Here is a 16,869-nt window from a genome sequence, read left to right on the forward strand (position 1 = left end):
CACATCCTAGAAAAGGGTAGCCCCTTTGGGTTCGGATCTTGGCTGGTGGCTCAGGGTGTGTCCCAATGCCCTGCCAGGCTGCTCCACTCTGCCTGGTTGCCTTTCTGCAGTACATTGTGCCTCGTGAGAGCAAGAAGGGGATTCTATAACCCACACAGTGAATTTCTGAGCCTCAGAGGATGCTGTTTTGTTGACATATGGCTGGGATTGTTCAAAAGACCTTACAGAGAATTTGGCAACTAACTCCTGTTGAATTTCAATGGGATTTGGTCAGATAATTCCCTTAGGTTCCATTGAGTATCCCAGCCTCTATGTTTATTTCCATACATCTCCATAGTGCTTTATAGCCAAGTAAATGTGGAATCAAATGACGGGAGAAAACACACACATCGGCATGGGTCCTGCTACGAGACACTCACAGGGATGAAACCTTAGCTCACAAAGGGTCTGAAGTCAGTGGAAAAACAACCTTTAACTTCAGTGAGCTTTGGATCTGGCCCACTGACATGAGGGCTGCATGGAATTGGGTTGCCTGTCTGCACTGATGAAGATTGGGGCACTGCTCTAAGCCTTGCATTGTCAGAGCATTTCTGAATCTTACCCTCAGTGGGTTAAACAGCTAACACTTGCAGAATACTGGAGGGAAGTGCCTGCCAAAGCTTTTGCAGAGTCCAGTTTCGCTGGTGCACAGTAGTAAGGCTGGTGAAGAACATGGGGACAGGCAGGCAGCTGAGGTGTGCAGATTTCATTGAAAAGTTTTGTCCTCAGGCAGAACCCATAGTGTTCTGCTGCCAAGGTTGCTATGGAGCGAGTTGGTGGAATTCAGGCACCATAATTGTAACTTGTATGTAATGTGCAAAGTTCATATTTCAGAATAAAAAGGTATCTCCCTCATGAGAAGTGAGGTCCTTCCTATGGGAAAGCCACACATCTTATCTCTGTTAAATAGTTGTATAAATGTGCTCTCTCCATGCAGGGGATAAGACGCTACCCCGAGAAGCTTGACTTGTCATACAGGATGGGATGATGTCTCCTTGCCTGACCTGACTGCAACGGTTCCTTTGTGAGTGGCTGGCTGCTGGTTCAGAGACAGCATGCAAATGGAGCTGCTAGGTGGAGGCAATGTAGCAAAAGCAGGCACACCAGCTCCAGCAGGAGGCAGGCTCTCCAGGTGCCAGTGCTGAGCATCCCACCCACTGTACCAGTGGTCTGCTTTGTTCCCTTTATCCCTGGCCTTGCAGCTTGTTTTCAGAGTCTAGGCTCTTCAAGCTGTGGGGTAGCTGAGTTATCAAACCTCCCACTAAAATGAAGGGGAAAAACTGAAAGAGTCCCAGCAGCAACAGAGATTGTGCATTTGTTTGGGTCCCTGTCTAGCTTGATGGGAAAGGCAGCTGCTGACGCCAGGATTCCCAATTCACCCATGCACTTGTCCTCCAACTCTTTCTGACCTGCCCAATAGAAGGCCTTGGGCATGACCCTTGCCCTCATGCATGGAGCCTGGCACTCAGGCATTCCTGTGACCTGCTGGGAGGTCAGTCCTCCCACAGAGCCCAGAGATGGAGCAGGAGCTTTCCAGCAATTGCTCCCCACCAGCAGCCAACTGTGGTGCCAGAAGCAAGAGCAGGGAGCTTAGTGCTTTTTTCCCGTGTGGGCACCCAGTTAGCGTGACGGATGAGGGAGCCACCTGATTGGAGCGCATGGGGACCCGGGCAGGCTGGAAACAGGACTGAAGGCAACATAATGGACAGCAGTGGTAAAAGGCACTGACCTCCGATAGCTTCACCAGCTCCCTGAAGCCCCTGCTTCTGTGAGGTGGGAGAGGGACACCCCGGCCTCCACCCACATCCTTCTCACTGCTCGGGGGCACCTGACAGTGGCGAGAAGTGACTGGCACTAGTGAGAAATGTCACTGCTGGAGCTGCACAAGTCTTGGCAGCCCTGGCCTCTCTGGGGAGGCAGCCCTCTGGCTGCTGTGTGACCTGCTTTCCTATCAAGGGCTGGGAGGCTATAGCTTCGGCTCTTGATGTGCAAGGAAGTCTCTGGGCTTAACAGTTCAGTGGCTGATAGGTACTTTGAGCCCAGGACCCCTCTGATGGAGGTGGCGGGGCTACATCCGCAAGGTAAGCCTTGGAAGGGAACTCTTGCAGCATGATTCGACATGGACACCTTGAAGCTTGGTGGAAGTCTCAGCAGCTGCCCTGTAATGCCTCCGCAGAGGACAGAGCGTCCAAAGGGCACACATACACAGATTGGTTCCAGCGGCATGCGGGAACAATGCTCTCTGGGACATCCTTCTGCACAGACTGCTGGGAGGACGGAGGATTGGCCTTGTGCATAGCAAAATTGCTACCCGGTTATAGGAGACAACCATCTGGCCTAATGAGGCCACTGACTTGGGGAACTCATGGTTTGCTGCCATGGTTACTAACCAAATATTGGCCATCCTGTGTATGAGTCACAATATAGGCTTTGCCCAGCTTGATTATAACCCAGTGGTAACTATTTAGTGATGCGGTTGGCTCTCAGCATGGGATGTTTCCCCACACCACATGGCTGGTAATCGGTTAATAACCATTGCAACAGACAGTGTTTTGCCCCTGCCAGAGGCGTAGGCTGGCATATGGTTGTCTTCTTGAAACAGGTTTGGCAGACTGTTTCTGTTCATTGTGGGCAAAAATCCCTAACTCTACATGTGTAATTGGTTTGGCTGGTCTCTCCTTCCTCTCTGCTGCCTGAGCAGTAAGATATCCTGGACTGCATAGCCCCATGTGGTGCTGGTGACTCAAGTGTCAAAGTGCTCAGGCGTGTAGGAGAGCTTCCCAAATTTTCCCACAATGCACTGATGCAAACACAGTTTGGCAGTGTGATGGGTTCAGTCACAGAAACTCCCTTGGTACTGTCACCTGATGTGATGAGACTACCTCTGAACCTGTTTTCTCTGCCAGTTTGGGCCATCAGAACCCTGCCTTGTTGAGCCAGACACACAAGTCTGCTCCAACACAGACCCAGAGTCTCAACCACGCACCCCAAAGCTGCAGACTTAACTGAAAACAGCTTAAGAAGTGCTCCTGCCTCCAGCACCCAGACACCCAACTCCCAGTGGGATCCAAACCCCAAATAAATATGTTTTACCCTGTATAAAACTTATACAGGGTAAACTCATAAATTGTCAGCCCTCTATAACACTGATAGAGAGATAATGCACAGCTGTTTGCTCCCCCAGGTATTAATTACTTACTCTGGGTGAGTTAATAAGCAAAAGTGATTTTATTAAGTATAAAAAGTAGGATTTAAGTGGTTCCCGGTAATAACAGACAGAACAAAGTAAGTTACCAAGCAAAATAAAACAAAGCATGCAAGTCTAAGCTTAATGCATTAAGAAACTTATTACAGATAAAATCTCACCCTCAGAGATGTTCCAATAAGCTTCTTTCACAGACTGGACTCCTTCCTAGTCTGGGCCCAATCCTTTCCCCTGGTACAGTTCTTGTTAGCTCCAGCCCAGGTGGTAACTAGGGGATTTCTTATGACTGGAATCTCCTTTGTTTTGTTCCACCCCTTCATATAGCTTTGGCACAAGGTGGGAATCTTTTGTCTCTCTGAGTCCCCACCCCTCCTTCTGAATGGAAAAGCACCAGGTATAAGATAGATTCCAGTTCCAGGTGACATGGTCATATGTCCTGTGAGACCCCAAGCCTTCATTCTTCCTGACCTGACTCACAGGAAGGCTTGCAAGTAAACAGAGCCATTTACAACCAATTGTTCTAGTTGATGGGAGCCATCAAGATTCCAAACCACCATTAATGGCCCACACTTTGCATAATTACAGTAGGACCTCAGAGTTATATTTTATATTTCTAGTTTCAGATACAAGAATGATACATTTATACAAATAGGATGACCACCCTCAGTAGATTATAAGCTTTGTAATGATACCTTACAAGAGACCTTCTGCATGAAGCATATTCCAGTTACATTCTATTCACACTTATTAGCATATTTTCATAAAATCATATGGAGTGCAACATCACAGGCTGCACAGTGAGCGTGGACCTGCAAACATGTATGTCTCTAGAGATGCAGACTGGTTAGAGGTAGGAAATCTGCTGTGGGGAAACAGCTCAAACTGTTTGTGGTAAATGAGTATGTCATGAATTGACTAGACTCAATCTAGTTACTATTGTGGGCTGCATATCCAGCGCTCTATGTATTATGTGGGCCACATCCACACAATATATAAATTAACTGTATGGCCCTAAGGATGTTGCATGGGCTGCAGCTGTGTGCTCATTGGGCCGCAAGCGACGCATGGACCATGGGTTGAGACTCACTGGCTAGAGTAACATGGTTTTACCTTGCACTATGGACAGGGCCATAGCATAGAAAGGGCCTTACTTCAGTGGTCCTACATGACCTGAGAACAGAATTTAATTCGTAATTTTTAGTTAAGTGTCTTGAAATTTCATTTGGGTTGTGTGGGTTGTTTATTATTATATTATTAATTATTAATGTTTATTTATTTATTTATTTGTGGCCTCCCGTAATTCTATTTAAAATCTCGGTGAAAGAAACAATTCTGACTTTGATTTTTTATTTTTACAACAAATGTTAATGTATTTAGTTAAACCGTTATGGAAATTCCTCCTGCCTGTGTTACTGTGCCCTCTACTAGACATTCTCTCACTGGGAACAACATGATGTATTACTGGTCTCTTGGACCAAGGCCTGTCCAGGGGTTATGATGCTCGCCTGCGGTTTGGAAGCCAAGTCTCAATTCCCTGCTCTGTTGCAGACCTCCTTGGTCGGCAATTCACTAGTCTCTCTGGACCTCAGTTTCCCATCTATAAAAAAGGGATGATAATACTGCCTATCTCATAGGGGTCTCGTGAGGATAAATACATTAAAGATTGTGAGATTTTCAGCTACTATAATAATGGGGACCAGAGGAGCACTTTGACCGTGTTTTGGTTCATCTACAATATACAGAGATTCCTTGTAGCTATATTGAGCAATGTTTGCCTTTGCCTAAATGTATTAAACACATAGGGCTAGATTGTGATTTGAGCTGTATGCCTGAACCGGGAAGCAAGAACTTTCCTTACATCTCAGCATGGCCACCAGGTGCACAAGAGGAAGGAGCATTGTATGCCCCTTTACTCCTTTCTCAGAACAGATGGGCAAGTACTGGGTGTGGATTGGATGGGGGGATGGGCAGCACATTGGCTGCACTGGCTGGCATGGGGGTTGGGATAGGGATAGTAATTTGTGGCTGATATAGGCTAGCAGAAAATTACTTTCCCCCAGGAGCAAGGGGGGAGCAGAATTCTCTGAGCCATGATTCCTTCCCTGGAATGCTCCTGGAGTGGCAAAGCAATGCACCACCCTTAGATTCTTGTGGCATACTCTAGCCCTTTCTCTGTTACATTTTCAGAAGAAGCTATCCTGAACAGTTCTCCTGCCATTTGAATAGTGCTGACATCAGTCACCTTGTGCAACATGGCATGGCAACATTGTGTTATATCAACACATGTGAGGAAGGACGCCATGCCAATGTTGGTAGGGAATCTCTTGGTTCCACATTTTTGAAAAGTAGGCAAGAATATAAGGATCTGTTTAGGAACATTCCCTTTAGCTATGTCAGTAGAAGAGAGTTTGCCCCCCAGTATCTGGGGACTTGATCCAATAGAGCTTACTCACACAAAATTCCCATTAATGAGCATGAGCTAGGTCTGTAACTTCAGGGTGTAACACAGTGGGCCAATTCTTCTGGGTATTTCCTAAAGAAATAAACCTGTCAAAGGGTAAGATCACCTGCCCAAAAGAGCAGGGCCAGGGTAATCAGTGTGTGCTTTGTAAGTGGTTGTGTGCACACAAAAACATATTTGTGATTAAATGTCTTTTCTTTTTCCTTTTTATCCTGTGGAAAGTTGCCCACAAGGAATTGGACTGAGACCATAAATCTATTAGATATAGGCTATCTAATGGCATGACTTATGGTCATTACTGATGGATTCAGACTAGTAACCGGGAGGTGAAAAGCTTTCATTGCAGCCCCCTGGGGTGTCTAGTCTACAGGCAAAGCCAACCACTACCTTTGTGGAGATAGGAAGAAACCTCCCCCTGGGCACACTACTGCATTAGGAGGATCCAGGACTAGATGGACCATATATCCAATCCAGTAAAACAGTTGCTAGAACATAAGGAATGGCAAGAAGATTGAAGGCTGGAGAGATATAGGGTATGGAAGCAGTGGAGATAATGCAACCAAAATTGGTCTTTGAAAAAACAAAATACAAGTGACTATGGAAGGAATTAACAATAGAAGAAGAGAATGAAATTCAGAATATTAATAGGAATAGTAGGAAACAATGTGCATGTGTGTCTCTAGAGATGCGGGAGGAAAAGCATTCTGGGGAATAGCTTAGTGAGACAAAGGGCAGGAGGGACAGAGGGAGATGGAGAACAGTCCCATGGTGGAGAGTAGTGAAAGACGCAAGGAACTAAACGGCTAGAAAAATATTTAGCAATGAGGACAGGAAAGTAAGGCAGGGCACACAGAACAGCCTGGTCTATAGAAAGGGTGCGTATCCAAGGAGAAGGTAAACTCCAGATGGAGCTAATTTTTTTAAATAAGACTTTCTTTTCCATCAGCCCTTTAGCTGCGAGGACATATCTGAATGGAGACAACATGGGGGAAGTACCATGTGAGATTTAACTGCACTCCCTATTGTGCTGCTGGGGTGGAGTGCCCAGACACCACAGTGGTGTGCTATTGCCATGTTTGTCAGACCACCCCTTTTAAATACCCCTGCTCAGTCCAGCTGGTGGTCCAGCCTTAGAATCAGTTTCATCCCAAGGCATCAGAGAGAAGATTTCCTTCACCAACAGTTCTGCTACTCAAGAGGGAAATTGGACAGTGAATTATTTCACTGTGATGGAGCTTGTAAATACACAACATTTACTTAAGAAGAAAGGCTGATTAAAACACTGTAGTAACAGAAGCACAAATATTTGAAAGGGAGGAAATTCTAAGTCAGGGTTAAAATTTAACCCACTCCCTTGCAAGTGTTTGACACTGAAAATCCATAGTACAGTTTCCACCACAACCATCACTCTTGTACCATGTCCCCTCCCAACATGTCATATACTTGTGAGTTACCCAAGTATATGATGTAGATATAGTAATGATCTTATGCTGTGATTTCTGTGGGCCTTAATGTGGTGCAGGTATAGCAGTCTCCTTGTAGACTAGTGTCTGAGTCTTATTAGGAGATGAAGAGATGTGCGGAGTGTTACATCTCTTCTGTACTTTGGATGGAGGATGGGGTTGACGGGGTCTCCAGCTGACAGTGTAATGGTGGATCTGAGATAGTGACGTTTCTCCAGTGTATCTGGAGTATAAAAGAGGAGATGCTAGGGGTTGTTTTTGGAAACAAGTTAGCAGTCTCAAGGCAACTAACCCCATTTTAAATACCGCTTAGAACCAGTGGTATTTCTGCATTCTGGAGATGCAGTTTAACACCTTAAAACCTGGCTTAGCTGGCCAGCCCTGAATTCCTCCCTCTAGATAGCTAATTCAATTTAAAAAAACCTTTCCCCCTTGTCCAGACAAGGCCTCAATGGGCTGCTGAAGTGGAAGAATGTTCCTGTGTAGATTGGTGGTTCATCTGCGGGAGGCAGAGCTGTGTTTGTAGTAGAGCAGGTGAGTTCTGTGTCCCATGCTGGAGGTGGGAAGAGGCAAGGAGATATCACTGTAGGGTAGTTGGAGGTAAGTGGGTACTTGGATAGGAAGAGCCTGTAAACTGTGAACCAGGTCAGACTTAAGGCTTTCTCTAGTGCCTTTATTCTGAATCTCCAGACTTCTGAACGATTTTTTTAACATTTAACTGCAGAGCAATTATTGGGAGTGTACTCTTCTGGTTGGCTTCATCGTTAAGGCTGTATTTTTGCCACAAGGTCTGGGAAGTCTTCATGAGAGGTAAGTGTGGTTCTGTGCAGATGTGTAGTACAAGTCATAACCTAGCCCTGTGCATGGCTGATGGTGTTCATATGCTTTAAACATATTGATGACAGCTATATAATATATTTCTACTGGAAAATATACATAACACTAATTAAAACCTTGTGTGCCATGACTAGTCCATTTTCTTTTAAATGAAAATTATGACTTTTGTATTTTTTTGTCAAGTCAAAGAAATGCCTTTTCCATTTTTGCCTTGCTAGGCAATCAGCCTTAATTATCATGCATAAAGAAGGCCTGGAATGTGTAAATATATTGGGGGAGAGGAAGTTTGGCTTGTGGTTTTTTTTTTAATCTTTTAACTTTTAAGTGAGATGTATTTAAGTCTGCAGGGCCTGATGAAATTCATCCTAGGTTACTTAAGGAACTAGCTAAAGCAGACTCTGAAATGTTAGTGATTATCTCTGAGAACTTAGGGAGTACAGGTGAGGTCCCAGAGGATGGGAGAAGGACTTATGTAGTCCCTGTCTTTAATTTTAAAAAGGGAGACAAAGAGGACCTGGTGAATATAGATCAGTCAGCCTTACGTCGATACCTGGAAAGATACTGGAACAAATTATTAAACAATCAAACAATAAATAGGGTTATAAGGAATAGCCAGTGTTGATTTGTCAAGAACAAATCATGCCAAACCAACCTAACTTCCTTCTCTGACAGGTTACTGGCCTAATGCATAGGGGAGAAGCAGTAGATGTGATAGATCTTGATTTTAATAAGACTTGTGACACAGTCCCATGACATTCTCATAAGCAAACTAGAGAAATGTGGTCTAGCTGAAATTACTATAGTGACTAGTTGAAAAACCATACTCAAAGAATAGTTATCGACAGTTTGCTGCCAAACTGGAGGGATGTATATGGTGGAGTCCCAGAGGGGTCAGTCCTAGGTCTGGTACTATTCAATATTCTCATTAATGACTTGGACAATGGAGTGGAGAGGATGTTTATAAAATTTGCAGATGACACTGAGCTGGGAGGGGTTGCTAGCCCTTTGGAGGACAGGACTGGAATTCAAAATCACCTTGACAAATTGGAGAATTGGTCTGAAACCAAGAAGATGAAATTCAATAAAGACAAGTGCAAAATAGTACGGAAATAAAAATCAAATGCACAAGCACAAAATGAGGAATAATTGGTTAGGCAGTAGTACTTCTGGAAAAGATCTGGGGGTTAGAGTGGATCACAAACTGAATGTGAGTCAACAGTGTGATGCTAACAATATAAAAAGGCTAATATTCTGGGGTGTATTAACAGGAGTGTCATATGTAAGACACAGGCAGTAATTGTCCAGTTCTACTTGTAATTGGTAAGGACTCAGCTGGAGTAATGTGTCCAGTTCTGGACACCACACTGTAGGAAGGATGTGAACAAACTGGAGAGACTCCAAAGGAGAGCAACCAAAATGGTAAAAGGGTTAGAAACCCGAGCTCTGAGGAAAGGTTACAAAAACTGGGCATGTTTAGCCTTGAGAAAAAAAAGACAGGGGGGAGGGAGGAGTTGGACCCACCTGATAACCACCTTTAAATCTGTTATGGGCTGTTATAAAGAGGATGGGGATCAATTGTTCTCCATGTCCACTGAAGGTAGGAGAAGAAGTAATGGGCTTAATCTGCAGCTATGGATATTTAGGTTCCATATTAGGAAAATGTGTAGGAATAGTTAAGCACTGGAACAGGCTTCCAAGGAAGGTTGTGGAATCCCTGTCATTGGAGGTTTTTAAGAACAGGACAGACAAATGCCTCTCAGGGATGGTCTAGGTTTACTTAGTTCTTCCTCAGCACAGGGGAGCTGGACTAGATCAGTGGTTCTCAACCAGGGGCCTGGGGTCCCCTGGGGGGCCGTGACCAGGTTTCAGAGGGTCTGCCAAGCAGGGCCAGTGTTCGACTCGCTACATCCCAGGGCAGAAAGCCAAAGCACCGCAGCGCAGGCCTGCAGCCTGGGGCCCTGAGCCCTGCCACCTGGGGCTGAAGCGAAGCCTGAGTAACTTAGTTTTGCTGTGCCCCCTGTGGCATGGGACCCCAGGCAATTGTTCTGCTTGCTATCCCTTAATGCTTGGAGGATTGGTCCTGCTTTGAGCAGGGGGTTGGACTAGATGACCTCCTGGGGTCCCTTCCAACCCTGAGATTCTATGATTGTATGATTCTACGAATGCCGGCCCTGGCTTTTATATGCAGAAAAAGGGTTGTTGTGGCACAGCTGGGCCATGGAGCATTTATAGCATGTTGGCGGGTTCTCAGAAAGAAAAAGGTTGAGAGCCCCTGGAGTAGATGACCGCTCGAGGTCCCTTTCAGCCCTGCACTTCTTTGATTCTATGATATTTTAATTACTGTAGTTGGAAAATGCTAGAGGCCAGATCTTCAGCTGGTGTAAGTCTGTGTCTCTCCACTGATGTCAACGGGCCTATTCTGATTTACAGCAGCTAAGGATCTGGCCCAGTACCTAAAAACCTTATTTAAAACATTCTTCCATTATATAATTTGACATTATCTTGAATGAAGAGTAGAAGTGAAAAAGAAATGGGAAATGCCCTTTTTATTTGTTTGTCAGGTGCATCCTGCATCTAGCCATCTGTGATCGGCTTATATCCTGCATGGGGCCCACAAATGTCCTCCTGACTGGGGCACCCTGGTTTCCTGAAGGTGCATGGTGAGAATTTGCCTCACTAGTACACCCCATTTCCTTATTTGCCCTGCTTTGGCCCCACTGGGCGACTGGTTACATCATGCCTTTGTGAGGGAGTGACGGGCACGGGCAAGAATGTTCTTTCATACTGTCAGCACGGAGAAGCCAGCTGTGTGTCCAATTTTTGGACCACATTCAATGCTGATGTCAGTGGAGAGCAATGCAGAGGTTAAGGAGGTGAGAAGGGCTTGGGTTTTTCACTATGTTAACATACACCAGTCCTCATGCTCCAACCCCCTGAGCCTACAAGCTTGTGGGTACATGTCTCAGATGAGAGGTTATTATCCTTAGCCTCCTCCCATATTGAAAGGGGGGAAGGAAATAGCGTGAAGTTCCAACTGCCTTAACCCAGCTTTACTTTAAGCCAGGAGGTTCCAGGGTGGAAGAGGTGTTTCTCTTAAACTGTAGTGATGCTCTGAGCGAGGTCTTACCCTCGTGTGCTGCAGATCCATAGATATGCACAAATACAGGACATTCAGTTGTGGAGTAAGACTCTCCTTGGAGGTTATGTTCCAGCAACCGTGCACTGGGATTTTGTGCAAGGGAGAATGGGAAGTCACAGTCTGGTCAAAACTGGACACTGACTCACTACACTTAGCACATTTTAGTTTTGTGCATAGTGATAAAAAGGCTTTGAAGGGGATATGGGCTGCCATGGAGCAGCACTGCCGTTCTGGAGAGGGAAAGGACCACAATTAGCACTGATGACATTTGAGATTCCATCTGGCTCAGAGCTGCTCCTCCTCAAGAATCTCTGTCCACCCCTTCACATGTGGCAGAGGCTGAGAATGGCAACCAAAAACATTATGTTGCTAAAAAATTTCTGCTTCAAACCCTGGGCCATGTCCACCTGACATGCTCACAACTGGTAGAATGGCCCTGCGAAGGCCATATGTATGGGAACCCAAGTCAATGCACATGCAGACTCTCTCTTGTCCTGTGTTTATTGCTTTTTAGCTAGAGAAACAAAAGTGGGATCCATGTTCTGTGCAGAAAGAAGCAGCGTGGCCCTGCACTGGCTGTGGCTCTCAGCTACATCTGAGATGTTTCATTAGTCTGGACCACTTCTTAAGATCTAGTCTTGGACACTTCTGTCAACAGCCTTCTCATCCCAATCCCTTGCCTTCCCTGCAGCTGCTGCAGCACTTGGCTACTTGAAAAAGCAATATTAGGAGATAAGCTGAAAACCAAATCACTAGAACGATGGGTGGTGAGGCTGTTACATTTCGCTAGTTGTATCTGATCTATTTCCTGTCCTCTGGGGCAGGACATTGCAATCCTTGGTACCAATCTCCCTTCATCGCCTGCGACCCCCACTTCTCTTCTATCTCCAGGTTCCTCTGTAGTTTGCTTCTATCTGCTTGTAGGTTTGCCCTTCCTCCAATTTTGGAGTCATCCACAAATGTGGTCCTGCTTGAAATGTACTCCAAAGAAACGCAGGGGTTTTTTTTCCGTTTAGTCCCTCAAAAGAGTCTCTAGGACACTGAAAGAAACTCGGCCTACAGTACAAGAAACACCACTGCCTGAAGACTGACAGATGGTTCAACACTGCACCTGCCTGAAGTGGCAAGTGCCACAGCCTGAGAACCACTGAACTCAATGATCTAGTTCCCGGTCAAGTTGGAAGCTGTTAAGAGGTACAGTTAAGGCACCTGTTGGGCAAAACCTGGTGGATTTGTCCTTAATCAGGAAGTGTGGGTTTGGGGGGATATCAGAAAGTTCTGTGACATCGCAAGGAAAGAAACCAACTTTCTGTATGGTTTAAGTGTCTACACAAACTGTAGGAACATTCCCTTGGGTGTGGGATAATGTGCAGTGTTTGTGTCATCTAGTTGTCTAAACACTATGGACAAAATTCTGCTCCTGTTAAATGATTGATTCTCTTTAAGTGAATGGACTTGCTCCGAATTTACACTGGTGAAACTGAGAGCAGACTTTTGGTCCCATGTGCCCACCCGCAGCAGAGCTTACTGCTATCCCATGCAGTGGTCACTTCCCCAGAGCAGCATAAGTCACTAAGTTGTCTGTCCAAAGGTGACCTCATTCAGGGCTGGCCTTCTAATTTGCAGGGTGGAAGAGGGGGTGTGGTGGGGGGAAATCATGCCATGTTTGCTTGCTTCTCTTCTGGTCCTGATGCTGGAAGGGGTCAGGGATCTGGCTTGTAATACTCCCGTGGCCCTGCTGGCAGAGACGGAGAGCTAGGTCCAGTGCATGATGAGCCCTCCAAAAAGAGCGGGGTCACAATAGACCATTGCTTGGCTGGCCCTGATCTCTCTGCAAAACAGCAGCGTGTGAGAAGCACCAGGTTCCCCTGCTTTCCAAAACAAGTGCCTGCAGCAGCTCCCAGTGGTCGCTCAGCAGCCTCTGCAGCATTATCTGACACCTCTGTTTTCGTGTTAACCCTTGCAGTGCTCTCCAGCACACCGGCTGTTCCCGGGAGGGCCATGCAGCCAGACGCAAGCTCGGCCAGCAGAGACCTAGCTAAGCCCGGCAGAGGTGCCGTATATTGCCCTGACGGGTCCATCTTTGAGCCTCTGCAAGCCCCAGTAGCAGGGAAAGGGTTGAGAGCGGCTGGAGGGCTGGGCATTAGGACCCAGCGGGCCCCCCGGCGCAGGCGGGGGGCTGTCACTCAGGGAGCGTGGGGAAAGTGACAGCGGTGGGCAGTTCCAGCTGACACCTCGCGCCGGCGAGGGGGATATTTAATTTGGGCTCGCGCGGGGCGCTCGGCAGTGCGCGGCGGCCGGGCAGCAGCTGGGCAGCGCAGAGCGGAGCGGGCACGTGGGTCCCTGCCCTCCGCAGGGCACAGCAGCCGCAGCCAGGCGGGCAAAGGGAGCCGGGCTGCCAGTGCCCCAGGATCGGGGTCCAGGCAGGGCTCCTCCGCCGGGACCGCCCGCGCAGCCTGCAGACCCCCCCGCCCCAGCCCAGGCGTGGATGCGCTGCCCGCGGCTCCCTCCCCGTGCACGGAGCGAGCGGGCATTGAAGTGACCGAGGCACCCCGCAGACGGGCGGGGGAATGGGCAGCTCCTCTGCAACCTGGGCTCGCTGAGGGCTGGGGCTCGCCACGGGCTGTTCGCAGAGCAGGGGGTTCCCTGGCCCCCTGTGCACAGCCCCTTCCGAGAGCTGCTGCTTCATGCGACCCGCGCTGCCCTCACCGGGCAGGGAGCCCCCGAGGACGGCGCCGGGTCCCTAGTGCGCAGCGCGGAGCACCAGCCTGCGTCCTGCCCGGGCCGGGGCAGCGGGGGATTTACAGCCCGGAGCCGGGTGCGGACCTGTTGTGGGTGGGAGAGCGACTCGCTAGGAGGATGAGCCCGGGGAGGACCCTCGGGGGCTAAGTCCAGCTTCCCGCACCCCGGCGCCCCGATCCCGGAGCTGCCCGGCACAAGGCGAACCCAGCCATGGGGCCGAGCTCCGCGCCACTCGCCCAGCGCTGCGTGTCCGCCTGAGGCAGCGGCCTGCTCCGATCGCAGGGCGGGGAAGGGAAAAGTGGGGAGACCCCCCCCAGCCCGAGCTGCAGCTGTTAGTGCGTGTGCAGGACTCTCCCCTCCCCCTCGCTGCCGCCGGCCGGACCCTTTGCCCGGCTCCCCGTCTATAAAGAGGGGTTTATTCTTGGGCTCCAGTCTCACGCCAAACCCTGTCCCAGCGTCTAGACAAGCTGTCGTGGCTCTAAGTCCAGCTGTCACCATGGGGATGGAGCCGGGGCCGCTGTGAATCTTGTGGAGCCAGACAGAGCGGAGGGAGGGAGCGAGCCGCGGAGGGGGAAGACGCCGTGGCCCTTCGGGAGGCTGCTCGGCGGGGCGCAGGGCTGCTCGCCCGGCTGCGGCAGCGGGGAGCCGCCGATGCTGAGTCCCAGCAGCCCCGGGGGAGCTATTTAAAGCGACGGGCCTCGCTGGACTTTGTCTCGGCCTATTTATGACTCCCCTGGACTTGGCAAGGGGCAGCGCGGGGCAGTAGCGAGAGCTCGGAAACCATCCCGGGGCGAGTCCCGGCCGCCGCCCGGGGCCTGCCTGCGCCGGCGGGAGCATGAAGGGGCCGCAGACTCTCCTGCTCTGGGCCGGCTGGCTGCTGCTGCAACGCGGCTCCGGCCAGCCCTACCTCCGCCTCCGGCCCTCCCCGAGCGACAACCTGCCCGTCAAGGACATCCTGGAGCACCCGGACCCCGAGTACGACCCCAAGGAGCAGGACCTGGACGAGCGGACGCTGAGGAAGAAGCTGGGCAGCAGCTTCGACCCCGCCTTCATGTCGGTGGCCGCCCCGGCGCCGGGAAACCTCTCCAGCCCGGCGCCCCCGCCCAGGCTCAGGGGCTCGGCGCCGCTGCCCGGCGAGCTGAAGAAGCTGGAGCTGGGCGAGAGCCCCTCGGGGGCCCGCATGAAGCTGGGCAAGAAGGCCCGGAGGAAGTTCCTGCAGTGGCTGTGGGCCTACACCCACTGCCCTGTGCGCTACACCTGGAAGGACCTGGGCGTCCGCTTCTGGCCGCGCTTCATCAAGGAGGGCAGCTGCTTCGCCGAGAAGTCCTGCTCCTTCCCCGAGGGCATGTACTGCAAGCCGGCCAAGTCGGTGCCCAAGACCTTTCTGCGCTGGTACTGCCAGGGCTGGTCCAGGCAGAAGTACTGCACCTGGATCCCGGTCCAGTACCCGCTGATCTCGGAGTGCAAGTGCTCCTGCTAAGCCGGGCTGGGGAGCCGCTTCCGCCGCGCTGGGCGTGCCCAGTGCCAGGCTCCTGGACAGACTCACCGGGATCCCAACTGCAGCGAGGGGGGCGGTCTCCATTGCCCTGGATCCCAACCCAGTTGCATGGGGATCTCAGAGGAACGGTGCACCAGGAGGCATCATCCAGCCCAGTACCTAGCTGTCTCTCGCAGTGCAACTCGTCCCCCTTCCCCTCCATCCCACCGAGACCCTGAGACTGAAAGGACACACACAAAGATGGACACATGCTCACAAGAGGATCTGTTTGTGCGTTTCTCTCCCCTTATTAAACCCCTTGCACTGTTTTTGACTTATTTTATTTTAAATGGGAAAAGCAAAACTGAAAGGAACTGCAGTGCAGGCCAGAGGCAAAGCTAAGCACTACAATCAGATGTTTATTTTTATACATATATAGCGTTCTAACAAAACAAAACGGGGGGGGGGGGCACCCAGCCTTGTAAATATAGAGATTTTTAAAAGAAGGGGAAAATTGCAGCTGTTTATTATTATTTTATTATTAATTATTATTATTATTATTTTAAAGACATAGGACCACATTTTAAATCCATCTCACTAAAATCTGAGTACTTCCCTGCAAAAGGGAAGGGGGAAATTTCCAGTCAAGATGATTCAACAAAAAACCAACACAGAAGCCCTTGAAGATGTTAATTTCTATTTGCTGTATTTTTGTCTTTTTTCAGATGTTTCAACTAATCTGCAAAGCTCTCTACCTTTTTAAAAAGAGTTTACTGGTTAATTACAAAGGAGATTTTTTTTTAAAGTACAAAGTTATGAAAGAGTGGAGTCTGTTTTGTTGGTTTTGGAATACATATAGTAATGTAGAGATGTTAAAAGAAATTTTCTGTGTACAGTTTATTTATTTTTAATGTTTGTGTATAAAAAAAGCTAGAGATTATGCCAGAAAATATTGGAAATGTTTACTTGAATATTCCTTTAAAAACATATCAGTGTAAATATGAACTACGACTGATCAAAACATTTTTAGCAATAAACCCTATCTCTGAAGAAACAATTCTTGATGCACTACAGAGTTCTGGGACAGGAGATTATGGTGCTAGGTTTCTTGGGGCCAGATCCTGAGCTGAATCACTATCACTCCACTGAAGTCAAGAGACTTGCACCATTTTACAGTGGTTGAGGATCAGGCTCTGTTTTTATTTAAATTCACCTGGTGGGGAGATGGAGAGGGATAAATGGCTGATAAGTGATAAAATAATTGAAATGTTTTGGAAAGGGAGCAATTATCTAGTATCTAGTCTAGTATCTGCATGAGTTTTTCTTCTTTCTTCACTGTGCCTTGTCAGGGTCTCTCTCTCTTACTGTGTCACTAGGATTCTGAGTTTCAGATTTCTCAGATTCTCAATGGTGGAGGAAGGGGTAGAGGTTATCGCCTGAGCCATTAAAATGCCTGGCAAAATTCAAAAGCCCATGTGTTAGAGCAAATGTCGTAGCTGTTGCTAG

The 16,869-nt window shown here is 48.6% G+C and overlaps 1 protein-coding gene across 1 annotated transcript; it reads left to right on the forward strand.

The window, feature by feature from the left end:
• Positions 1-13,427: 13,427 nt before the first annotated feature.
• On the forward strand, positions 13,428-16,203 carry LOC311527978 (noggin-2-like). Its single transcript, XM_084642495.1, has one exon. The coding sequence runs from the start codon at positions 14,722-14,724 to the stop codon at positions 15,364-15,366; it is 645 nt and encodes a 214-aa protein (XP_084498621.1). The 5' UTR covers positions 13,428-14,721; the 3' UTR covers positions 15,367-16,203.
• The last annotated feature ends 666 nt before the right edge of the window (positions 16,204-16,869 follow it).

The sequence above is a fragment of the Lepidochelys olivacea genome (genome assembly GCF_965140295.1).
Source record: "Lepidochelys olivacea isolate rLepOli2 genome assembly, chromosome: 10".
Classification (NCBI taxonomy): Eukaryota; Metazoa; Chordata; order Testudines; family Cheloniidae; genus Lepidochelys; species Lepidochelys olivacea.

Bases quoted from the DNA above. Each gene is read 5' to 3' on its own strand.
- LOC311527978 (XM_084642495.1), top strand. From the start codon at position 14,722: ATGAAGGGGCCGCAGACTCTCCTGCTCTGGGCCGGCTGGCTGCTGCTG.